General features: G+C 39.3%; 1 protein-coding gene across 1 annotated transcript in view; it reads right to left on the minus strand.

The window, feature by feature from the left end:
• The window catches only part of MRC1 (mannose receptor C-type 1), a 99,236-nt gene that overhangs the window by 26,189 nt on the left and 46,324 nt on the right, over positions 1 to 26,723 (minus strand). Inside the window, exons 8-18 of the mRNA XM_058681785.1 lie at positions 25,730 to 25,887; positions 23,805 to 23,915; positions 15,944 to 16,059; positions 13,813 to 13,961; positions 11,210 to 11,409; positions 8,772 to 8,899; positions 8,167 to 8,254; positions 5,725 to 5,869; positions 4,108 to 4,149; positions 2,831 to 2,994; positions 1,481 to 1,548 (exon numbers count right to left, since the gene is read on the minus strand). Of these exons, the coding sequence (XP_058537768.1) occupies positions 1,481 to 1,548; positions 2,831 to 2,994; positions 4,108 to 4,149; positions 5,725 to 5,869; positions 8,167 to 8,254; positions 8,772 to 8,899; positions 11,210 to 11,409; positions 13,813 to 13,961; positions 15,944 to 16,059; positions 23,805 to 23,915; positions 25,730 to 25,887 (1,369 nt within the window). The remainder of the gene's footprint in view (positions 1 to 1,480; positions 1,549 to 2,830; positions 2,995 to 4,107; positions 4,150 to 5,724; positions 5,870 to 8,166; positions 8,255 to 8,771; positions 8,900 to 11,209; positions 11,410 to 13,812; positions 13,962 to 15,943; positions 16,060 to 23,804; positions 23,916 to 25,729; positions 25,888 to 26,723) is intronic.

The following is a 26,723-nucleotide window of genomic DNA, read 5'->3' on the forward strand; positions in this document are numbered from 1 at the left end:
TCTGCGGCAACCCAGGGCTTTGGACAGTCTGTCTTCTTTTCCCTCCCTGGAAGAAGCTACCTTTAGTCTTGAAGCGAGAGAGGAAATGGAGATCCCAGTTGCTCTGGAAGCAGCCAGAAGCAAATATCTCTCGCAGTGCTGATTAGACAGGATTCCCACAAAAGAAAACCACCCATAGAGAGAGACGGATCATTGAGACTTTCTCGGTAAGGCCCATTCTGTGATTTTTGTGTTTATTCTAGGTTTCTCCCAGGGTATGCAGGCCAATGCTTATTTTATATGAATTACAGAAATTCAGAGACTGTTAGCTGGGAAGAGAGCAAGAGATCATCGAATCCGACCCTCTCATTTTAGAGATGATTAAAACAGATGCTTGTCCAGGGGCACCTGGGTGGCTCAGTCGCTTAAGCGTCCGACCTCGGCTCAGGTCATGATCTCACGGTTTGTGAGTTCGAGCCCTGCATTGGGCTCTGTGCTGACAGCTTGGAGCCTGGAGCCTGCGTCTGATTCTGTGTCTCCTTCTCTCTCTGCCCCTCTCCCACTTGTGCTCTATGTCTCTCAAAATATAAGTAAATGTAAAAAAAATAAATAAATAAAACAAAAACGGGGGCTTGTCCAAAGAAGCATCAAACATTTCTGATCTTTAAAATTAAGGAGTGTGAGTTTGGGTCTCTATTTACTCAAAAATGGCAATAAGGGTCAGGCGGAACATATGTGGCTAACACGTCTGCACACGAGCCAGGAAGACATATCTGTTCTTCAAACTTAGGAGAACATGTGTATTCATGAACAAGGAAAGAAACCCCAAAAATGTGCTAATTTCCTCCCTCTCGTAGCTTTTCCTGGCCCCTGTATCTAATGGAAAACAGTACAGTCATTCCTTTGAAAGGAAAGCATTTCATGCAGTTGAAAGGGTATTTCAAAGTAGGGCTGTTAAAGCAGTGAGTGGGGCGACATAGAAGGGCGGTTTAATTCTGTGCACCACGGATGGTCCAAGTGGGAATCATAATTTTAACGGTAAAGTCGGTATTCATATACGCAGCACGTATCTCCTTAGCAGGTGACTTACTAACATGGGATGACATCCTAAAACAAAAATAGGTGGAGTTTTGCAAGATTAAATCAGACTTTGAATTGTTTACTTGAGAATTATGATGTTCAAAATATTTAACTGGATTTTAAGAAATTCTTTTGCTTTCTTTTTAAGACGCTTTTTAGATTGAGAGCTCAGCAGGATTTTTTTTATAGATATATATATATACATCTTTATTTTTTATTTTTTTTAATATATGAAATTTATTGTCAAATTGGTTTCCATACAACACCCGGTGCTCATCCCAAAATATGCCCTCTTCAGCCCATCACCTACTCAGCAGGATTTTTAAAAATGCGTTCAGCAAAGCCAAAGTCTCAAAATAACTGTGAGATGTTTATCAGATCCTCCTCTGAAGCAAAGTTGTCTTTATTTTGATATACTTACATAAACTTTTTATCCAAGCTGATCAATAAGCCAATAAAATATGCTGGTTGTGCATCATTCCTGTTTACCTAAAAGATGGAAGTTGACATATAGTTCAATCCATACTTATGTAATAAGAAAATTCTTAAACAAAACCTACTTAGTAATGAGGCAGCCCATTTGGGTTGCTTTCTAAGGAGGGATTCATGCAGAAATTTTGTGGTATATTCAAAGTTACGTTTTTCATAGAAATAGAAAGAAAAATATTGGGGCACTTGGCTGCCTCAGCCAGAAGAGCATGTGACTGACTCTTGATCTTGGGGTCCTGAGTTTGCACCCCAAATTGGGGGTAGAGATTACTTCAATAAACTTTTCTAGTTTTTTTTTTTCACTTAAAAATTTTTTTTTAATGTTTATTTCTTTTTAAGAGACAGAGAGACAGAGCATGAGCAGGGGAGGGAGGGGCAGAGAAAGAGGGAGACACAGAATCCAAAGCAGGCTCCAGGCTCTGAGCTGTCAGCACAGGGCCCAGCATGGGGCTCGAACCCATGAACTGTGAGATCATGACACTAGCCAAAGTTGGACACCGAATGAGCCACCCAGGCATCCCTTAAATTAACTTTAAAAAAAAAAAAAAGAAAAAAGAAAGGGGTGCCTGGGTGGCTCAGTCAGTTGAGCGTCCAACTTTGGCTTAGGTCATGATCTCGCAGTTCATGGGTTTGAGCCCCACATCGGGCTCTGTGCTGACAGCTCAGAGCCTAGAGCCTGCTTCAGATTCTGTGTCCCCCTCCCTCTCTCTCTGCCCCACCCCTCCTTGTGCTCTGTGTCTCTCTGTCATTCAAACATGAATAAACATTAAAAATTTTTTTAAAAAAGAAAAAGAAAAATATGCATACTATATATGAACCTGAATTTATAAAGCAAATACCTTCAGTCATTTTCTGCAATAGCAAATGCCTATAGTAATTAGGTTGTTGGAGATATTCTTTAAAACAAAGTAACCATTTGGTACTTTGCATCTAAGGAAAGACTTTGTCCACATATATATTTATTTGTGCAATATTAGGAAATGTCCTAAAAAGTTCAAACCAAAATATATCCACAAAGATAAAGATAGGTCAGACTACACTGGAATAGCTTTGTAAGCAAATGATTTTTTATTCTTTCATTATATTCAACTTATTTTTATGAGGTCATTCATTTCTGTTATGGCCACCACCCACCTCTCCTCTGGCATTCATGTCTTCCCCTGACCTGAGAAACTTGAAATTTAGCCCCTCATTTGAAATTGTACCACAGGGTACCAGTAGTGGATATTATCTTTGCTTATCACATGTCACTGTTTCATTCTGAAATTAATCGTATTCTTACATATTTCCATAGAAACTTCTTTTTACTTTCACTCTGAATAGAAACAAGATCACCGAAGTTCCTCCTGCAAAATGCTCGGGCGTTGTCCATGGTCTCCTTTTCTTTGCTAAAGTAATACTGGTAGTCTTTGTAGATAACCCACCCATCTTCGGTGACTGGCGGATCTGAAAAAGGAACGGAAAAGGGTGATGAATTTTCCCTCAACAAATTCAAGAATCTCGTACGTGTGCTGCACCAAAGTAAAAAGGGCAGAGTAGCTTTGTCAGAGGTATCAGCAAGTCTGAGAGCCCAGAATAAGCAGGATATTTATGCCCAACACAGACTGAATTACCTAAGGGCAGAGATCCACTCTGCACCAGATCTGGAACTCTATCTTCTCCATTAAGTCCTATGTATCATCATTGGGTAAAAGAACTCCCAGGGCTACTTTCATCAAAGGGATCACATAGCAAACAACTTACATACCTGAACCTATGATGTTCTGAGTTCAATAAGTGAAAGCTGTGAGAAATCAGTTGCATTCTTATACACCAATAATGAAGCAACAGAAAGAGAAATCAAGGAATCGATCCCATTTACAGTTGCACCAAAACACATAAAATACCTAGGAACAAATCTACCCAAAGAAGTGAAAAATCTTGATTAAAATCATGGTTGATCATGATTAAATTCAGGGTCTTGAGATGGAGCCATTATCCTAGATTATCTGGGTGGGCCCTAATGTAATCGCAAGTATCCTTAAAGAGGGAGATCTGACTACAGAAGAAGAAAGCCATGTGACAAAAGAAGCAAGATTGCTACATTGCTGGTTTTTCAGGGTGCAGGAGGGGGGACACAATCTAACTTCGAGGGATGCCGTTCTAGAAGTTGGTAAAGACAAGGAATCAGATTCTCCCCTAGAACCATGGGAGGAAGCATGGCCTTGCCAATTTTGGCCCAGTGAAACTGAGCTCCTGTTTCTGACCTCCAGACCTGTAAGGGGGAATAAATGTACTTTTCTTGAAGCCACCAACTTTGTGCTAATTTGTTACAGCAGCCCTGAGGAACTAATAGAGTACCAAAGAGAAAACCTGGGCCCTTGGGTTGGATTCAAGAGCCCTTGAGCCAGCATATTAAAATACTTTGCTTTTGTGCCTATGAGCATTTGTCTGGAGGAAAGGATCCATACTCCCACAAGGTTCTCAGAGATATTAAGAACTCTGTTCTTCCTGGGTGAAGGAAAGGAAAGACCAAAAAAGGCTATCAGTGTGGAGATCACGAAATAAGGAAACACCTACTGTCTTGAGGAGCTGGTGTTGGCTCAGGTTTTGGGGTTTGTCCTGGAAAACAAAAGAAAACCAGATTATAAAGTGTGCGTGAACTTCCTCAATCATATCTCCTTCTAATTTTCCTATTTTCGTGGGTCAAAACAGTTTAAAATGTAGCTCTTCCTTCTCTCCCTCTCTTCTACTCCTCAATTGCCCTAGCATGTTGTAGAGGAGGAGAATGAAGGCTAAGAGAATTAGTACAGTAATAGCTACTAGAAATTGGAAGACACTTTTCAGACCCAACAAATAGTGTCATCAAAAGGGAAGAAAGGAACACGAGTTTTAGAATCAGAAAACCTAGTTTCAAACCAAACTGGGGTTTAAATTGCCTACCTTCAACTCTGTCAACTGCTAAAAGGAGTTAGTAGTATGTGTAAAGAGGTAGAATAAATTATTTGCATTATTGGTATGTAGAAGATATTTAATAAATGTTAGGGTGACAGTTACACATCTTATAATGAGCTGTGGACTTACTTAAAATTTCATTATTTGAAACCATTAAAGATACACTATTTACTTATAAAATGTTTTTTTCCCAAAGAATATTATGTTTATTAAATGTATCTTATCCTAAAAGTTAAATGAAATATTTTTCTTTCCAAGGAGTTAATGATATATCTGGACTTTGTTGGAATCTGATAAAAGGAATCAGGTTACCCAGCTTTTGGCTTAATGTAGTTAACATCTGGAAGAACAGAGTTACTAATAACATGTAAGGAAACTTACGTAGTCATTGGTAGCTAGGAGACTTCTAAAGAAAAACTGGCCACTCTTTATTCCTCTACTCTGAAAACTTTGAAAGCACTCATCTATGCAGGAGTGAGGAAAACAAGCAGACAGCACGAGAGCAACCCAGGGTCTCTAGCAGTGGAGTTGGGACAGTAGCCGAGGTTCTCCAACAGCAGAGGGCAATGTGGTTCCACAAACTGTTTTAAAATGAGGAAGATTATGTATATTGTGGTTCAAGGGAAGGTCTGTTTGTTCCTTTATCTTAACAGAAGAACCTGGATCCTCTGACCTCAATGCCTGACTTGGATATGTGGAACTTTCTGAGTCCCAGATCATGACTTAAAGTATGCACTGATACTTTTTGACAATCATAAACATAGTGGCTATAATAGCATCAGGGCCTCAAAATGGTGTTTGTTCTTTGTGTTGAATATTTATTTAAGAAATCAACATTTAGAATATTCAGACGTTGGGAAACTTTTACCTACTGGATGGCTAACATAGGTCAGAGGGTGAATATACCAAAGAAGAAACAGCATGTGCATTACTCTACTTACAGAGTAGAACGCCCACCCACTCCCACCCCTGTAGAACCTGAGCCAGAATCACAGCTCGTGGGAACTATTTTAGAGGACGTGACTGTCATCCAGGATTCCCGGGTGGCCTTTTGATCTTCTGTTCCTTTGGAACATTTATCTGTGCTCAGTGACTTCATTCTTATCCTGTGAAATGATGGCCCCTGCCAGTTCCCTTATTTGGTTATTTTGTCTGTTTGGTTCTGCTAATAAAAGGAAAACACTGGGATATCAGGAGGTTAGTTCTCCAGTGTGAGACAGAATAGAGGACAGGTTACCATACCTTTTTGTATCTGGCAAATCCAGTTGTTAAGATGTTCACAGTTAATATCATTCCAGGACATACCAGAGTCACCTTTCAACTCACCACAGTATTCAACATTTTGATAATTATTAGGTTCTCCATAAGCCCAATTTTCATATGAAACCTATGTCAGAAACATTACATTGCAATCATTAATTACGTAAGTCATTTAAATCAGGCCATTGACAATCATTTATCTAAACGAAAGAAAGGGAAGGTATATTAACATTTTTTAATCCATCCACTTTTTTTGCAATAGCTTTGTTTTGAAAGCAAGGTTTATGAAAATGGATTGGAAAGAAATAGCTTTCACTACATGGAAACTTTCAAAGCTGAATAGAATATGCTATTATTATAACATTTTCTTCGGTCTTATAGATAGAATGGATCCAGGGCCTTGAAAGTGGGATTTCTATATAGAAAAAAAACAGCAAAAAAGCTCCACTTGTCAGTATTGGGTGTTCCTAAATCTCTAACCCATTCTTAAGTGGTAATATTTCAGTGTGACGTTGGAAACTTTCTCTTTACAGGTAGGATAGAGAAATATAATTAGTTTTTATAATAAAAGAAAAAGACTTACGAAATGCCGTTAACAAAGCTACATAACTCCGCCTAAAAGAACAGTGGAAATAAATGGAGGGCTGGGTGTAGAACCCCTTGCAGGTTTCAGTGTAGAATCATACCCAACAGAGTTTTAGGCTAAGCATTTTCCAGAAATATCAATATGAAATCCAAGTGTCAGTGGAGCTGTCAAAGAAATCACCTTACTCAAGTGCCTTGAAAAGTTGCTGATGGGTTATAAGAGGAGGTAGAACTGAAATTACACAAAATCACTTCCTTGGATGACCAGACCACTAAATACTGCCAACACGTGTCACAGCCTCACACTTCCCCATTCTTAGGAATGGGGAAGGCTGACAAGGCCCAATGGTTATTAATGGATTCTCAAAAATTGTTTCCAGATCTCTTGCTCTATAAGAAGCTATAAAACACTCAACTTTTTATATTAAGTTTAAAATTTTAATTCCAGTATAGTTAACATACAGTGTTATATTTGTTTTGGGTATACAATATAGTGACTCAACAATTCTATACATTATTCAGTGCTCATCATGGTAAGTGCACTCCTAATCCCCTTCACCTATTTCACCCACCTCCCTCCCCTCTAGAAACCATCAGTTTGTTCTCTATAGTTAAGAGTCCATTTCTTGATTTGCCTCTCTCTTTTTTCCTTTGCTCATTTGTTTTGTTTCTTGAATTCCACATATGAGTGAAATGATATGATATTTGTCTTTCTCTGACTGACTTATTTCAGCCAGAATTATATTCTCTAGCTCCATTCATGTTGTTACAGAGGGCAAGATTTCATTCGTTTTTATGGCTGAATAATATTCTGGAATTTTATGGCTGAATAAACATAAATGTTGATGGGCACTTGGGCTGCTTCCATAGTTTAGCTACTGTAAATAATGCTGCAATAAACACAGGGGTACAGGCACACCTATGAATTAGTGTTTTTGTGTTTTGGGGTTAAATACCCAGTAGTGCAATTACTGAATTATATGGTAGTTCTATTTTTAAGTTTCTTAAAAAATATTTATTTTGGGGGAGAGCACAAGCCACGGGGGGGCAGAGAGAGGGGGACAGAGAATCCAAAGCAGGCTCTGTGCTGACGGGAGGGAGCCTGATGTGGGGCTCAAACTCAAAAAATGCAAGATCATGACCTGAGCCAAAGTCTGACACTCAACTGACTGAGCCACCCAGGTACCCCTATTTTTAGCTTTTTGAGGATCGTCCATACTGTTTTCCACAGTGGCTGTATCAGTTTGCATTCCTACCAACAGTGCACAAGGGTTCCTTTTTCTCTGCATCCTCACCAACACTTGTTTAAAACTCGATTTCTGGGGCACTTGGGTGGCTCAGTTGGTTGAGTGTCTGACTTTTGACTCTGGCTCAGGTCATAATCCCAGGGTCGTGAGATCAGACCCCATATCAGGCTCCATGCTCAGCTTGCTTAAGATTCTCTGTCTTTCTCCCCCTGCCCCTCTCCCCCACCCATGCTCTCACTAAAAAATAAAAATAAAATAAAAATTTAAAAACACCAAACTTTTAAGAAGTTTAACTACTTGCACACCAATTTTGCATGATAGAATGAAAGCATTATTTTATTCAAGCTACCTAAATGAGTTTTCTAAAAAATTTTTTAAATCCAGCCAGTTATGCTTATACCTTGGGTGAACAGAACTAAATTAGGGCAGGGGCAGAATAATGATCCTAGAATTGGATTTATTTTTGCATAGAAAAATGTTACTAGCTATCATAAAAGCACGTTTCACCAAAAACTTGGATTAAGCCAAAGGGTAACATCAAAATAAATACATGATAAAGTGAGAAAACAATGTATCAAATCAAATTACTCACAGGAGAACCGTCACTCCAAACAAAGCCCTCTGAAGGACTTCCATACGTAAGTCCCAACCAAAACAGTTCATGGTACGTCCCGGTAGCCCTGCAATTTACAAGACATAAAGAGAGCTCATACTATTGGATGAAACAAGTCTGGTTACTTAACGAGATTTCTATGGTTACCTAATGAGACAAATATGAGAGCTAATCAAATTTGAAAGTTGTCTTTGAAACCTAAATTAGTACACAGGTAAAAAGATTCAATGACTGTAAGCAGTATGCAACTGTGTGTTTTGGTACAGCCCATGAATATCCTCAAAAGGAGCCACCACTTGAGAACATATCATTATAAAGCACTGCAAGAAAGTCATTCATTTATTCACTTAATAACATGTATTGAATGTCTTGTACTTTTCTAGAGTAATTCATCACAGGATTTATATCGATAAAATTAAAGCATTCGTAAGTGAAACTAGATAAAAAAAAGGTCCTATGGATTTGGGATATAATACAGCCACTCAAGGTAGCATTATGAGTCAACAATTTCAGAAATGTAAGACTTTTCTCAACATCAGAGCATCAAATAGGTAAAAGGAATATTATATACAAAAGACACTTACGCTATCAATCGCCATATTGCTTGCTGTTCCTCTTTATTATTGATACTAGCTAGATCACCACCCAGAGCTTTACAAAAATCTCGAGATTCAAACCATGTTTTCTTCTCGTGTTTTCCTTTTGCAAACAGCTAAAGATGATACAGTTTCAGAAGTTATTTTATACTTCATAGCTTATCAAATCAAGAGAAATAATTATTTACTTTTGATGAGATTTCATTTTATAGAAAGACACTGCTATGGTGTAAAACAATGTAATTCTCTTGGTTGAAAATCAGTGTAGGAGTAAGTATTTGGGTAACAAAACATGTGGGGTGGTTTTGTTGAGAAAACCTTAGAAAATAAAAATACTTCATAGCACAGAAGAAATTAGATTAAAGTCACAGAAGTTTGATGCGTTTGGCAGAATTAATTTGGTTAGATGGGAAAAGTAGCATTGAAATGAGAAAGAAAAAAAAACACTTTTGATACAGGAAAAGTAAGGAAAGAAAACTTCAAAAAACAAAAATTGTGGCATAGTTTGCTATCCTGCCTAGCTTGAACAAACACCTGACAGTCTCAATATTTCATTGCCGGTGTCTTTTACAATGGCCTTGTCTTTTTTTCCTTACAGCTGCATTAAATTTTAATAGATTATATGAGTTAGGGAATATCTTGTATTATCCAGAGGGCTACAGTGAAATGGAATTCCAGACTAAGAAATACCTGTCAGTACGCAAATAGTATAGGAGTCCGTTGTATCCATCAACTTTTATAATTTTCATTCACTATTTCTCATGAGTCATGCTCCCCACCATTACAGGCTTGTGGGAAATGGGGTTGGCTTCCAATGGACTAGGGCTGCCCAGCCATCACCAAGCAACCCAAGGCAATCTTCACCTTGACCCTAACTTGAGCTCTCTGGACAAAAGTGCCTTGAGCAAGCTTCCACATCATTAACTCCCAAGACTCTGTGGGCACTGCAACCTGCTAGACTATGATATAAGACTTCGTTTTCTTAAATAAATTTACTATCACCTGAATTTTATTAATAGGTCCCACATCTTAATATGTACAAAGATCGTCTATATATTTCCAAACAAACCTACCTAAGCACCTCTAAAACTATATAATTTTCTAATGAAGCACATATTTCAATGTGTTGAATATCCACCAGGATAGCATCTCTACCAGAACCCTCATTCACTTCCCAGCTCTGGAGAACTCTGCCACTTCTCGCAAAATCCTGCTACAAATCTCCATGGCCTACCACCCCCAGGTGAATGGCTGTGTATAGGACGAGCCTGGCCTGTGTGTAGTAAACCAAAAGTTTCCAGATGCAACAATGAACACCCGATTTGCTTTGTATTAGTCCTCAATTAACCCATTTCCAAAATCCTCTCTTGTCTTGGCCCAATGCATCCCCTTCTATGTAAATTGTGCATTTAGCCCTGACCTGCTAATCAGGATTGAACAAGTATTTAGCAATCTCCACTGCCAGTAGTGGGAATGACTAACCCAACTACCCACACCCCTTGAGTTACAGAAGACTAAACAGCCTCATTCTGATACACATTAGTAATTCAAGTTTTCCCTCAGCCTTACCTAACTGTCTTACAAGGCACACCATGGCCACATGCGACCAAAGGGTCTGAATAAAAGAGGTCCTGGGAGTGGGACGCTAAAGAACAATATCATTAAGGGGTAGAAAGGCACATTTCTGTATGTGACCAAATCTAACTTTCTCAAGAAAGGATATGACTTACAAGAGTGAGAGAAAAAAAAAAAAAAAAAAAAAGACCCAAATGCATAATTCACTGAGGTTTTTGTCTGTTTGTTTTGGTCAACTTGACTGCATAAGGAGAAAATGGACGGTGTGAACTTGGAAGGTATAAAATGAGAGCAGGATATCAACTCATCATTTAAAGGACACTGAACAGCCACGTGCCCCTACTCAGTAATGCTCTCATCGCCCATCGGGCATAACAACCGGGGGAGGGGGGGCTAAGTCACAACGATGGAGCATCACCTCCTAGATGACCATTTGGCATTAATGTAGACTCATTTATCAGTGCAATTACCTAAGAGCTTGGGCTCTGAGACCAGGGCAAAATGGGACGTGATGGGATAGCATGAGGGGAAACAGACATTTTCATGAAAAGTGCAAGCTCAGAGGAGGGTAAGGCAGCCTGGGGGGGGGGGGGGGGGGGGACAGTGGGAGGGTGACGAAGCAGAGCACGTGAGTCGTGTTTGCAGCTCTAAATGCAACCGGTCATTAGCATGTACCCGAGGAGAGCTTTTGAAAACAGAGAAGCCCAGCTCCCCTTCCAGATTCAGAGAATTAGACTTTCTACAGGTAGAGCCTGAGCACTGCGGTTTGGGGTTCCGTTTTAATTCCTCGCGTGACTTTTGAGGCTGAAACACAGTCCACGTTCTTTCTTAGCTTAGCAGATGACAGTCACCTTGAAACACAAGCTCGTTTTACTGCTGGCGCCCCATTCCTCCGGACATTTGGGTTCGGGAGTTGTCGTGGGCTCTGGCGGGCGAGTCACTCCCTCGGCCCAGTGTTTGCACACAAATTTTGCTTTCTCTTCACATCTCAAAACATCCCACAAGCCCCCTGCAACTCCAGTTCTCATGGCGACACATCCTGCTTTTCGCCCTGTATTCAATACATAAAGGAAAATTCACTTAGCAGGAGCTACTGACGGCCGGCCCCGCTCGCAGGTCAAACCCGAGGGTCACCCAGGGCCATATACTCCTCAGGTGAAGAGAAAATATAGAGGAGAAATTACGGCCACATTTGGCAACTCCTTTCTACTATTTTGAACTGTTGGTGACCTTTTATTTGTGTGGCCAAAATCCCTAACAGAATTATGAGCTCAGACGTCAGGGTTTTGATAGCATTTCGTGTTTCTAACATCGGGCAGGGTGCCCCCCACGTAGATACTTAATGATACAATAATTTTAGTAGAACAAAATGTACCATAATGGCAAAAACAGGGGGTTCATGGGTTTTTTTTTCTTTTTTTAAGAAAACGTTTGTAAGAGTCCCCTCCTCCGCCCCACAGGCCTTGGAGGTCTCTCAGGACAGAAATTCATCACACACTTCAAAGGGAGACACAAGTGAGCTAGAGATTTTTGTTATTCGTTGAATACTCAACTACCCTTGAACTTGCTTCCTTATCTTACAAGGCAAATATCACCACCTACTTTACAGAGTAGTGATGAGTGCCAGCTTTCAAGGATAAAAAAAGCATAGACAATGGGGACTATAATCAGCTTAATACTTTATAAATCTGTTTTACAGGTGTGATTATTTCCAAATAGTAATTCATTCAGAAAGAACTTTGAAAATAGTAGGAGTCTTTTTTGGAGTGAGATGTTCTCTTATTGTTCTTTTAACGGACATTAAGCGTCTAGAGAGAAATCTCAAAGTTCTGGGGAGGCGCATCTTTTTCACAACATTTTCTCTAAGATCTCTGATTCCCTATGGCTCTGATTTCATTTATTTTTATTCCCTAGGGACATTCCAGGATTAAGCTTTCAGGGTCCCACTGCTGAAGGAGCAACACGAGGAAAATTAAAGAGTAGGGCCTAGGGGCGCCTGGGTGGCGCAGTCGGTTAAGCGTCCGACTTCAACCAGGTCACGATCTCGCGGTCCGTGAGTTCGAGCCCCGCGTCAGGCTCTGGGTTGATGGCTCGGAGCCTGGAGCCTGTTTCCGATTCTGTGTCTCCCTCTCTCTCTGCCCCTTCCCCGTTCATGCTCTGTCTCTCTCTGTCCCAAAAATAAATAAAGAACGTTGAAAAAAAAAAAAAAAATTAAAAAAAAAAAAAAAAAAGAGTAGGGCCTAGAAGTAAAAATTACCATTACCACTCCGACCGATACTTAACAACAACAACAACAACAACAACAACAACAACAACAACAACAACAAAAGTGTATGGTCAGCTCTTATTCTCCTGCCCAGTTAATTTAAAAATAAACTGAAATCGTTGGGGCTCCTGGGTAGCTCAGTCAGTTAAGCATCTGAGTTCAGCTCAGGTCATGATATCCCAAACGTGAGCTTGAGCCCTGCATCTGGCTCTGCACTGACAGCTCGGAGCCTGGAGCCTGCTTCGGATTCTGTGTCTCCCTCTCTCTGCTCCTTCCCCCACTTGCACTCTCTCTCTCAAAAATAAATGAAGATTACCCAAAAAAAAGGTTTTTTTTAATAAAAATAAACTGAAATCGTATTGTTTTCAGAACATTCAAGAACTCACCAAGAATCACACTATCCAAATTACTGTCCTATTTTCCTTATTTGTCAATAATTTGAGAATACAAATTAAAAGAACTTCTGAAGATCAGGATTTATTAAGCCACGTAGTAAATCCAGGTGCTTGAGCGAACAGTCTTGCTTTAGCGTTTAGCCCAGATACAACAAAACATTGGGCATGCGGCATTTCTGCGCGGTGTCATGCCCCTGAAACATACTAATATTTCCACTCATCTCTGCAAGGCCAAATTTTAAATCTCTTTAATATAGTTTTAAGTTTACAAACATAAGTTAACTGTCTGGAACATCTGTGGTTATTTAGGATTTCATAAATATTTTTCAAACAGAGCAATACCAGACAACTACTGGTTTTACCTTCCCTGTCTTCTTAGACGACTGTGAACTAATTAGAAATTTTAGGGGCGCCTGGGTGGCTCAGTCAGTTAAGCGTCTGACTTCAACTCAGGTCATGATCTCACGGTCAGTGAGTTCGAGCCCTGTGTCGGGCTCTGCGCCGACAACTCAGAGCCTGGAGCCTGTTTCAGATTCTGTGTCTCCCTCTCTCTCTGATCCTCCCCCGTTCATGCTCTGTCCCTCTTGGTCTCAAAAATAAATAAACGTTAAAAAAAAATTTTTTAAGAAAATTTTAAGAAAGAAAGTAAAAGCAAAAGAGAATGAAATACAAAAATGTCGCAAGCACAACTAATCTACATAGTATATTTGGAAAGGTACATGGAGGGCTAATAGGCTTTGCCCCATGGACTTGTAGGGTGAATGAAATCCTCACCTCCAAGCAATGCTCATACCTGGCATATCTGAATTCCAGTGGGTGAACTGAACCTTTTCCTCAATGGTCCATTGAAAGGTGCCTTTGTTTTGTACATCTGAAAGTCCTGTCCAAAAATATCTTTCAGGCCTCAATCCAACCAAACTAGTTAGAAACGCTTGTTCATATCTTAAAAGAAAAAAAATAACTAAAATTTAGAAATGTGAATTTTTCCAAACAACAACACGAAAAGCATGTCAATTACATATGTGAGCTATGATTTAGTTGGTACTTCAAACATACTGTGTTTTAAGTTATATGCCATTTAAATTATGCAAATTTCTACTAAGGAAACGAGGGGGGACTATCATGGAGGTGAGTGAATAAAATCAAATATACTCAAATCATTTCTGTCCACTCCTCACCAGCCCCTCGGCCCCTCCTCAAAATCTAAGAGAATTCTGCAAAGGCAAAGGAGAAAACTACAGCATTCTCAGATACACTGTTTAAAAAAGTAGTCCACTTTCCAACTATTTCAAATGCCTGACACAGTTCTTGGGTAAGTAAATCCCGAGGTCGTAACGTTATCAAAGATGACACAGACAGAAAAATCCGTGTGGATTACCCCTCAAATTTTATTCTCTTCCCTCAGGTCTGAAACAGAAGAGAAAACTATTGAGGAATACAGAGATGCAGAGATTCGATCTGTAGAAAGAAGTAGGAGAAGAATCACAATTTCCAAAGGTTTTCTTTGGATCTCATCTCTTTGGCATCATCCAATGACCCAATTTGGTTCGTAAAGCAACCAAAGTTGATCTTAACAGAAAAAACATTAAATAATGAGGCAGCAATGTAGGCAAAAATTTTTCTTTGGAGCAAAAGAGAAGTGAAAAAAGTGGTGTTCACAGTTTCCAGGATAACGGAATGTTTACTTCTCACAATTGAATAATTTCATTCTCACAACTGTACAAAGAAAAAATGTTTAAAGTCCTAAACCCAATTTCTCCCAAAAGTCTAGAAACAAAATTTAAGCACAGAGTTACCAAGCTCCCGAATAAAAATGTAGACAATACAAAGGAAAACAAACCTAAAATATAGGGAAATCTCTGCTCCAATAAACCAAAAGATCAATAAACCAACTCATCAATTGATTAGTCAGGATCAATGTGCACTCAGTGAAGATCAGAACAGTAGCATTCTTTACCTTTTATCAGGTGTGCCTTAAGAAGCAATGAATAAAACTTATTGTATTAAAACTATGTCTTGACCTTTTTATAACAAATCAAATGCACATTTTTAAATTTCGTGGGGCGCCTGAGTGGCTCAGTCGGTTGAGCGTCCCACTTCGGCTCAGGTCATGACCTTACGGTTTGTGAGTTCGAGCCCCGCATCAGGCACTGTGCTGACAGCTCAGAGCCTGGAGCCTGCTTCGGATTCTGTGTCTCCCCCTCTCTCTACCCCTCCTCCTCTCATGCTCTGTTTCTCTTTCCCTCTCAAAAATAAGTAAACATTAAAAGAAAATTCTTTAAGTTTCTTCTGTGTCTAATCCAGTGCTTTGTGAAGATTAAGGGAAAAATAAATAAAAACTAAAACCTCAAAGATGTCTGGTACTCTAGAGGTCAAAAGTTATATAAAATCCTCTACATTCATGTGATTTTTCTGGACCTATCGGTCTAGCAAAACTAGCAAAGAAAAGAAAAGAAAATGAACAGAAGAATGTAAAGGAATAATAAAATATTCAGTGAATCTCTCTACCCTTTTTTTGGTGGAGACAGTGGTAAAGATAGAAAGTGGCATTTTTGAACCAATAAATTTTACTTTTTCTGCTTTAAAAAATTTGGTATATACTAGATCAGAAAAAAAGTTAGGCCCATAAATTATGTTTGCTAGAACATTACTTTTCTGAAATGAAATTATATGATTCATATAATAACATAATGAACGTTTGTTACTGAATATTGCTTTCAAGTTCTAAAAGGAGCAAAATATTTTATAGCACTTACAATGAAGAATCCAAATTAGGATATGATTTTCAATGCTACTCCTTCTGCAAATCATACCTCAAGATCAAATGTAATTTACAGAAATTTAGAGCATGGGGATACTTAGGCTTCTGTGAAACCATTTCATTATTTGACATGCATTAAAATAGAATTAAAATAGTTGCATACCTGTCTTCAACAGTTGTTAAGTAAGCCTTCTCATTTACGCAGGTTTGGTTTGCTTCTGCAAATGTTGAAAGTGTGTGTCCAATCAAATAGCAGTAGAAGCCGTGTCTTTTCCAGCCCTATGAATGTTATCAAGCAGATTATCATGGATATTTATTCAATAATATTATTTTAATAATTCCTCTATCATGAAATGTAAATTGCTAAATAACAGAGGTATCTGCAGAACACAAATCTGAAAAGTTTGAAATGCAATGACAATTACTCATGTGAATAAGAAAACAGTAGAATGTTGTTTGTCATATGACAAATTAGGACACAAAACTGGGGACAGGGCATTCATTCTCTCCGTTTCTGACACCTCTTCTAACAAAAGCGATGTGTGAAGTGCTCACTGGGGAAACGGAACAGAATGCCTAAGATTTCAGTATTAGAATGAGTAACCACAGGAAATAATTGGCAGAGTAGCAAGCTCATTTGCCCACTGACGTCAAAAGTAGATGATGACTATGAAACTGTATCATCTGGTCCTGGGAGAATACTTATCAGACTTCTGGCAGCACCATTTGGCACGGTTCCTCTCCCATCCTTAAAACACACAGAAATGCTACATAAAAGCATTGCAATAGGGGCACGTGGGTGGCTCGGTGGGTTAAGCGTCCCAACTCTTGATTTGGGCTCAGGTCGCAATCTCACGGTTTGTGAGACTGAGCCCCGCTTCCAGCTCTGTGCTGACAGCATGGAGCCTGCATGGGATTCTCTCTCTCTCTCTCTCTCTCTCTCGCTCGCTCGCTCTCGCTCTCTCTCCCCCACCCTGTGCCTCTCTCAAAAATAAATAAATAAACTTAAAAGATAACAATAAAGAAAAAAATTCCATACTTGAGCTCAAGAGAAAGAAGAGGTTGTCTCCAGTTACTGAAAATACATCGAAAACTAAAACCTAGAATGGGAAATACTCAAGCTGAGACTGTAGTTGCCCCATTGTGCACGAACCTCAGATTATGGTACTAGGGCAGGGGTACTAATCTCCATACAAATGAGCACATCAGCTCACTTGAGGCAGGGGAATGGAACTGAAGTCCTTACATGAATACGGTACCCACTAATGGGAGCCCCTCCGCGAAAGGAGAGCGAAAAACTCTACTCACAGAACCGGGAAATGACAGTTTCTTATCATCTGCCTGGGGTTCTAGGTGCAGGGAGAAAAGTTCTTCTGTTAAAAATAAATACCAATTCTGTGCCAGGGATGGCTGCTGGTCCCAACTTGATGCCGTTCACATCGTGTTAGCACCCGCAGCCACAAACATAAAATAAATCTCAGTCTACGAAAGGAGAGACTCCTAGACACTCAGAGAAGTCAAATGCAGAAACACACACTAGCACTATTTCTACAACACAGGTAATGTGAGGCTAAGACATTTGAGGCTTAGGTTGGGGATGGGACGGGGACTGGTTGAATCAAAAATTACAAACCACGTGAGGCTCACATTCAAGGAAAGTCAGTAATTGCCTTTCTGGGGAAAAAAAACATAAAAATAAGCATGCTTCAGATGATTTCACAAAAGAAGACAAAGGAAGAAGCAGAATCAATAATTAAAGAACAACATGTTATGAACAAAGAACAAGAGGATGTGAACACACAACAGAATTTGTAGAAAAGAAAACCATGAAGTTAAAAACTCAGTGGCCAAATAAAATATAGAAATGCAGTCTTGGAAAGATTCGTCAACTGAATGAATGTAGCAGAGTAAGGAGCACATGAAAAGACATTTAAAGAACACGGACAGAAAACACCAAATAGAATGAGAAGGTTGAAAATCAAAGTAAGAAATGTTTCAGAATCACCAAATAAAATTAATGACTGAGAATCTTCAAGATTTTAATTTTTTTTAAATGTTTTTACTTATTTGTGAAGGAGAGACAGAGACAGAGCATGAGCGGGGGAGGAGCAGAGAGAGAGGAAGACACAGAATCTCAAACAGGCTCCAGGCTCTAAGCTTTCAGCACAGAGCCCAATGCAGGGCTCAACCCACAAACCGTGAGATCATGACCTGAGCCGAAGCTGGATGCTCAACGGACTAAGCCACCCAGGCGCCCCATATAATTAAAATTTTTTTTTAACATTTACTCACTTTTGAGAGACAGAGAGAGACAGAATGTGAGTGGTAGAGGGGCTGAGAGGGAGGGAGACACCGAATCCAAAGGAGACTCCAGGCTCTGAGCTGTCAGCACAGAGCCTGACGCAGGGCTCGAGCCCATGAACCGCGAGATCATGACTGGAGCCAAAGTCGGACGCTCAACCGACCGAGCCACCCAGGTGCCCCAATAATTTTCAAGATTTAAAAAGAAAGATACATTCTGAAAATGAAGAAGCACATTGAGTACCAAAGAGAAGAAAATTAACCCAAAGCTCAACATATTGTACTAAAAGCCTGCAGAATGGCAAAGACAATGAGTAGATCTTAAAATCAATCAGAGAGAGAATACAAGTAGCCACTTTTTAAAAAGAAGAGTTAGGGACGTGTGGGTGGCTGAGTCGGTTAAGCATCCCAGCTCTTGGGGCGCATGGATAGCTCAGTTGGTTAAGTGTCTGACTTTCAGTTTCCACTCAGGTCATAATCTCACTGTTCTGTGAGTTCAATCCCCACATCAGGCTCCTCATTGACAGTGCAGAGCCTGCTTGAGATTCTCTGTCTCTCTCCTGCTCACACTTCTCTGTCTTTCTCAAAAATAAGTAAATAAACATTAGAAAAAATTTTTTAAAAAGCATCCCAACTCTTGATTTTTGCTCAGGTCATTATCTCACTGTTCATGAGTTCCAGCCCCATGTTGGGCTCTGTGCTGACAGTGTGGAGCATGCTTGGAGTTCTCTCTCTCTCCCTCTCTCTCTGCCCCACCTCCTTCACTCTGTCTCTCTCTAAAATAAATAAGTAAACTTTTTTTAAAGTACGGGTGCCTGGGTGGCTCAGTCGGTTAAGGGTCCGACTTCAGTTCAGGTCATGATCTTACAGTTCGTGGGTTCGAACCCTTCACTGGGCTTTGTGCTGACAGATGGGATCCTGGAGCCGGCTTCAAATTCTATGTCTCCCTCTCTCTCTGCTCCTCCCCCACTTGTGTTCTGTCTGTCTCTCTCAAAACTGAACATTAACAATTTTTTAAAAGAAGGATAAAAAGAAGAATTAGTCTAATAACAGGGGAATTCCAATGGCAAAAACAAAAGCCAGGAGAAAACGAAACAATATGTACACAGCACTGAGGTGCCTGAGCGGTTCAGTCAGTTAAGCATTTGACTCTTGATCTCAGCTCAGGTCACGAGTTCCAACCCTATGTTGGGCTCCATGCTGGGTGTGAAGCCTACTTTAAAATATATCATATCACACACACACACACACACACACACACACACACACACATGCACATACATACAGATAGCATTTTAAAACAACCTACCTAAATTATTATGCAAGGTAAGGGTGGATCAAGACATTTTCAGATAAAGACAGAGAATTTTCCACTCCGAAATCACCAGTGAAGGAATCACTAAAAGTTTTACTTTGTCAAGGAAGAATTTTAAATCAGGAGGAATAAGAGAGCTGAAAGTCTACACTGAGCAAAGGAACCAATAAATGTGTGTGTGAATCCAGGTCTAAATGCCTGTGCAAACAGCAGAGATAACTAATTGCAGGTGGGAAGTTAAAGAATGGGAAATTAACGAGATGTGTGGTTTAAGCAAAATAAGTCAGTGGGAGAAAGATCAGTATCCTATGACTTCACTCATATGTGGAACTTAAGAAACAAAACAGATGAACATAGGGCAAAGGAAGGGAAAATAAGATCAAAACAGGGAGGGAGGCAAACCATAAGAGACTCTTAAATACAGAGAACAAACTGAGGCTTGTGGAGGGGAGGTGGGGGGAGAGGCTACATGGATGATGGGCATTAAGGAAGGCACTTGTTGGGATGAGCACTGGGTGTTCATGGGGGGATGAATCACTAAATTCTACTCCTGAAACCATTATTGCACTGTATGTTAACTGACTTGGATTGAAATAAAATTTTAAAAAAATACTCTAAAAAAATAATCATTAAATAAAATTAGAGATAGACTTTAAAAATAGAGGTTTATCAGTATTACATATTTAATTCTTACAAGAATCCTGTGAGATAAATAAACCTTAATGTCCCTATTTGAAACAAAACAAAACAAAAAAATGGAAGATGTGCAGTTTAGTTAATATATTGTATCCATGTAATTACCTAGCTGTGATACTATAGGCCTCACACGAGAAGTTCTCACCAAAGGTGGGGGAGTGGATGGCACAGGGGAATTCTCTGTACTCTCTTTCTCAATTTTTTGACAGTCTAACATGATTTCCAAGTTAAAAAAAATGTTTTAATGTTTAGGTGGAATAATAAACTTCATTTTGTTCAGGAAGCAGAGAGATGTTGATTAACTTCAAGTCAGACATGCACGTTAAAAACATAAGGTTAACCACTGAAAAAAAAAAAAAAAAGAAATAGAATAATTCCCAAACCTGTAGAGGAGGAAAATGGGATAAAAATATTCCAGAGAACTAGTGGAATGCAGGAAAAGACAAACAAGATAGAAAGAAAACAGAACAGTAAATGAAATAAAGCTCAAAATGGTAAAACAAATACAAATAAATAAATGTGCAAAAAAAATCCACACTCACATTTGCCAGTAAAAAGCCAAGAGTTCCTCAAATGAGATAAAAAATAAAAATGCAGATATATTTTTACAAGAGCCATTCGATGACATACAACTATTAAAAGCTAACAGGCATTTCTAGGGAAATGCCAAGCAAAAGATAGCTTCTGTGGCAATTAATTTAAAATTGACTTTCTGGTTAAAAAAGGATTAGTATGAATAAGGAAAATAATTACACTATCAAGGACTGACGCATCAGGAAGATATAATGCAGTTCAAAGCATATAAAACAAACATTGACAGAACTGTAAAGAGAATATTTTGTCAAGGAGACAAAATACTAGGAATGCAGAACATCTGAATTATACAAGTTGTTAAAGTTTATCTAGTCACCATATAAAGATCCCTGAACCGAACAATCAAAGATCATTCTGTTCAAGCACACACTGAATATTTACAAAATCTGACTATTAACTAGACCATAAAGAAAGTCTCGGCAAGTAACAACAACCAAAACTGTATATAATCACAATGCAGTGAAATTAAAATCAATAGTTTCTAATTACTGAGAAACTAAAAATCAAACAAAATCCCCATCACAACCACCAAAACCACACACACACACACACACACACACACACACACTCTCTCTCTCTCTCTCTCTCTCTCTCTCTCTCTCTCTCTTCCTCTCTCTCTCTTCTAAATAATTCGAGGATAAAATAAATCTTAATGGAAATAAAAAATATTTGGAAGTGAATCACAATGAAAGCACTAGATAACAAAACTTGGTTTGGTTGGTCCACAGTTTTAAATTCACCTTTTATTTCTGCAAATATTTAAACACACATTCATAGTCGGTTAAGCGCCTGACTCTTGATTTTGGCTCAGGTTATGATCTCATGGTTCATGGGAGGAAGTCCCATGTCAGCACGGAGCCTGCTTGGGATTCTCTCTCCTTCTCTCTGCCCCTGCCCCCACCCCTGTCTGTCTGTCTGTCTCTCTCTCGCTCTCAAAATAAATAAATACACATTAAAAGAAAAACACATTCACTGGAATGTCATGTCCATTAATTCCACCATCTAAAGCACCCAGTAGTAGATTTTATAATTTTGGGTTTCAAACTCATCTGAGAGATTCCTGGAAAAGGGAACTTCTGTGTACAGAGTCTTTACATTTGCCTCTGTCCGACATTCAGGAATATCAGCGACTCAGGACCACTTTGCACTAGATTTCCCACAAAGGTAGCAACAAAGTGAAAAATGAACCTGAAATCAGGCCTGTGGTTTTGAATTCTCCAAAAGATCACGTCATCGCATGCCCAGGCCCAGACCAAAAAAGAAATAAAAAAAATTTTTAAGTCTTGTTATCTTTCTTTACCAGTGAGTGGATTTTTTTTTCCTAGTCTTCCTAGCTCTCTGAAGAAGTCATGCCTACAGCAGGTATTTTTAAACTGGCCAAATTATTTAACATCTCTGGGCTTTAGTTTTCCCTTCTAATTAGGAACATAGCATTTATCCTTTAAGGTCATTGGTGGCATAATAACCACACTCAACAAACAAATACTTGTGGATATTTTAATATTTCGTATTACTACCCTAATGATTAAATTGGATTTTATCACATGTTGTAGATATGACAATGCCTGGGCTATGTATATGTATACATATATAACATATATAAACTATATATATATGTTATATATGTATACATATATATACATACATATATACATATATATACATACATATATGTATACATATATAAACTTTGATTAATTGTATAGAAGTCATAAAATTTAAGGACTATTTATTATTTCTAGAAAATTACAATAATACACACATAAACACATATGCATATGATTAGGCAAAGGATACATAAGTGCACTGGTAGAAAAACCAGTGGTCTAAGTGTAGAGACCTGGGGTCAGGATGCTAGGGTTCTAGTCTTGCTTCGGTACCCTAAGAAAGTCCAAGCTTCTCTGGGCTGAATTTCCAGAACGTAAAAATTAAAGGGAGGATTTTGATCACAAAAATCCTTGATGTCTCTAACAGTCTCTGATTTTCTGTATCTGCTCAATGTTTCTTTTTTCTTAAATTTGTTAATGTTTATTTACTTTTAAGACCAGAGAGGAAAGACACAGAATCTGATGTCGGTTCCAGGCTCTGAGCTGTCAGCACAGAGCCCAACACGGGGCTCGAACTCACCAATGATGAGATCGTGACCTGAGCCCAAATCAGACGACTTACTGACTGAGCCACCCAGGCGCCCCTGCTCAATGTTTCCTTCTAGTTTATTTGGACAGTACTGAATCGTGTTTCATGAACTCTCAGCTTTCTGGTGTTTGTTATAAGACGACCTGATCACAACATGACATGCTTGGAAAGAAAACTGGTTTCTACTTTATTTTTATCCAAGAGAAGTGAGAAAGGAACAAAAGAGGAAGACGAGCAATTCAGCAGTTAAACAGGAAAATGAGAACCCAACAAACACCCTGTCTTCTGTAGTTTCTTTATGCGTTTAGAAACTGTTTCACAGACGCCATTTGCTTCAACCTCAAAGAACTACAAGAGTTACAGGGAGGTGGAATGCCAAGTGCGATACAGGTGAGGGGGATGGGCAGTAAGATGGCGAAGCTTTATCCACTTTAACTGATGGCTGAAGGCTACTGCCAGCTCGTCGGATCTCTCCCCTCCCAATGCAGCCATCTACTGCGAAGTATCCCCGTCAGACGTAGCCTTCTCAAAAATATTATAAATGGAGAAAAATGACAGGAGAGTTGGCTATCTGAAATTCATGGTTATCTTCTGGAAATGTTCCTACCACCTATGGGATCATCAACCACCAATAATATCTCAGTGACCCTTCTTTCCAGGACCTTAACCCATCTGACTCTCATTACCCTCACGAGGTTCCACGGGTGTGTGGTTTTATTCTCTGTTCTAGCTCCCCCATTTGGGGTGGGAGAATTCCCCCGACGTTCTGAATCACATGCACCCATATTAACTGTAGAGGGCACCTGAAGAAGACTTCAGGGAGAACAAATACCAAATACTACCAACAAACAGTTGAACATTTAAAAAGTTAGAACATCTGACTACCTATGACAATGATACAACACTTTCCCAGGCAAAAGTAAAGCCAAGATATCACAGAATATTTGCTGGTCTGAAATGATTGCATATGTTTTATACTCACTTTCCGGCAGCCTCTTTCTACTTCTACTGTTCCTGAAGGTTGGGTTTGAGATTTCATCTTACAGATGTAGTCAAGAGGCCGCTCACAAGCCCTATCCGCCCAGTACCCGTCCTACGGAAAGCAAAGAGAAAAAAAAAAAATGAATGATTATCAGCTGTTTCACTCTGAGGCCATTTTCTTGTAATGGTGTCTCAGGAAAGGAAAACGAAGATTCGAGGTTCTTAAGAGAAAAATGGCATCTGTGAAAAGGAAAGGTGAATTGACATTTTATAAGTAAACAGCAAATTTGACTCCGGCTGCAAAGACGTGAAAAGCTATTGGGGCCCCAATATGTTTTGATACTATGGCTATCCATGCCACTGTGTAGAAGGATCTAGAGAGAAACTAAAAATGCTTGTAAGCCCCTAAGTGATTATACCAACAGAAGGTCTACATGCAGCCTCTCCCATCAGCTGTTTTCAAGTTAACCAAGTACAGAGAAAGCCTTCCAGAAAAACTCCCTCACCCAACACACCAAACTTGAAAACACACCTTGAAACCAGTCATCTCTCCTCCCTTTTCCAATTTGTACTGAGGAGTGTCCTCCCGGGTCTACGACTCTGCCCTCCAGCCTGCTTCAGAGTCCACCTTCTCCCCCTTCCTCAACGACTGCACATCAAAATGACCTCTCCTCTCCTTCAGTCTCCTACAGACTCCTTCTGTATTGTCTGCCTCTGGTTCCTCATTTCTCACTCAGTTGCAACCTACTGCCATCTGGTCCTCAATCTTCAGCCAGAGTGAGAGCTATACATTGAAAAGTTGGTTTAGCCACTCCTCAGCTAAGGCATGTTTTCTCAGTCTCAATACTCGCCAGCTTTCCTACCTGTCCGTCCACCTCTAACTCCGTGCTTTCGGCCATATTGTCCTTCAGTTCTTTATAAGAAGGATGTTTTCTGGTTTCCTCTTCCCAGGACACACTTCTGCCTACCCTTTCAATAGTTTATACCTGCTCTTTTCTTAAGCTTTCAATTAATCACAATGAGGGGCACCTGGGTGGTTCAGTTGGTTGAGCATCTGACTGCGGCTCAGGTCACGATCTCATAGTTTGTGAATTTGAGCCCTGCATGGGGCTCTATGTGACAGGTCACAGCCTGAAGCCTGCTTTGGATTCTCTGTCTCCCTCTCTGTCTGCCCCTCCCCTGCTCGGACTCTGTCTCTCTCTCTCTCTCAAAAGTAAATAAACATTAAAAAAAAAAAACAATCACAACAAAAACAACCACAATGATGAAACAGCAGCTAATACTTATTTAACAACTGGTTTGGGGCAGTCACGGTACTTGTTATACACATTAACCCATTCAATCCTTACACTCACTGTTAAGCTGGGTACAATTAGTATGCCCTTTTCATAAATGAGAAAATAAGCCAGGCATCCAGACCCAGCCTCTTAACCACCGTGTTCGTCATCCATTAATAAAAGATAACCTGATGATATTCTTCTGTCACCAAACTCCTATTTAGGCCGTGGAAGCAATCTTTTCGTATTTGACATCTCCAAGTAACCTAAAAGAGCAAACGTAGCTCTCCAGGTACAGAGGGCAGACGGTGAAACCCAGAAGAGATCTAAGTGCATCTGCTCAGAGCAACCAGTCAAAAGTTGAACCAAAGCTCTGATGTGATCAGTCAAGTTGTAAGAATTGCCATTTAGAACCCAGCACAGGAACAAGACGAATATGTTGGTTACTGGTTAATTTCACCCCTGCACCAAATGTTTCTATCTGCTGATTTTCTCTTCCCCTTGAAAATTTGACTTTGCCAAACAATAGAAACACAGATAGATCACCTAGACTAGAAGCAACCTAAACAATAATAATATGTAATAAGCGAGGCAGAATGGAACATACCCTGTGGCTTTTGCTAGGCATCAGCAAATAAAGTTGCCTTACCTTGCCTTTCATTACAACGCAATCTTCCTGCCTGTTGTTTTCATGGCTTGGTTCCCCCCGCAGCCATTTAGTAAATGTTACCGGGGTGCCATCGCTCCACTCAAAATACATTTGGATCTTGATGTCATTTAAGCCAATCCATAACTCATCATCTGGCTCTAAAGAGGAAGAAAAACACGAAATCAATGTACACATGTTTTCTTTCCTAAAATCAGGAGTTATCGGGAAAGGAAGGCTCCCTGCTTTATTAACAAAAGTTCAACTCCCTTAAGATTATAACAGATAAAAGACCATTCTCTTGAGTGTTAATCTGACGTGTCAACTACACTTTATGTTGTCAATATTAGTTTCATTGAGCAATGTATTCTTTACATTGTGAAGGCAACTGTATTCTTTTATTGTTCAAGTGTAACTTGTATCTCCTGGGAGTTGCTAAAATGAGGCTGAGGTTGGTCCATCATTACCCCCTGTTTTGTGAAGATATTCTTTTGTTATAAATAACTTTCCATACAAACTGTACTCATTGTGTTGGAAATATGACAGCTTACTTATACATTACTCTATTTGACTATCATTAAATATCATGAATGTTTTAAAGTACTATTAAAAACCACTTCTAGTTTACTTACTATGTTATTATTAAGAACATTCCAGATATTAAAGCTTAATAACTGTACTAGGAGTGAGAAAATATATAAACGAAGGAGTTGAGCTGTCTCTCCCGACATTTAGGACTTATTTATTGGTCTATAAATATAAATGAATCTGTAATCATGTTCACCATAAAATACCAGACAAACTCAACTAAGTAACAAATAAACGTTAAAACAAAAATAACCAGGTACAGATACAAAATGTCATCATTTTGTTTTAAAGTTCTATGAAGAACATTATTGACCTTATCTGTAGTTATAATTCCAAAAATATTATAACTAAAATGGAACAAAATGTAAGGCCTAAGTCTTCATGCCTAGAAACATACGTTTGCAAATTT

The sequence above is a fragment of the Neofelis nebulosa genome, chromosome 8 (assembly GCF_028018385.1).
Source record: "Neofelis nebulosa isolate mNeoNeb1 chromosome 8, mNeoNeb1.pri, whole genome shotgun sequence".
In the NCBI taxonomy this organism is placed as follows: domain Eukaryota; kingdom Metazoa; phylum Chordata; class Mammalia; order Carnivora; family Felidae; genus Neofelis; species Neofelis nebulosa.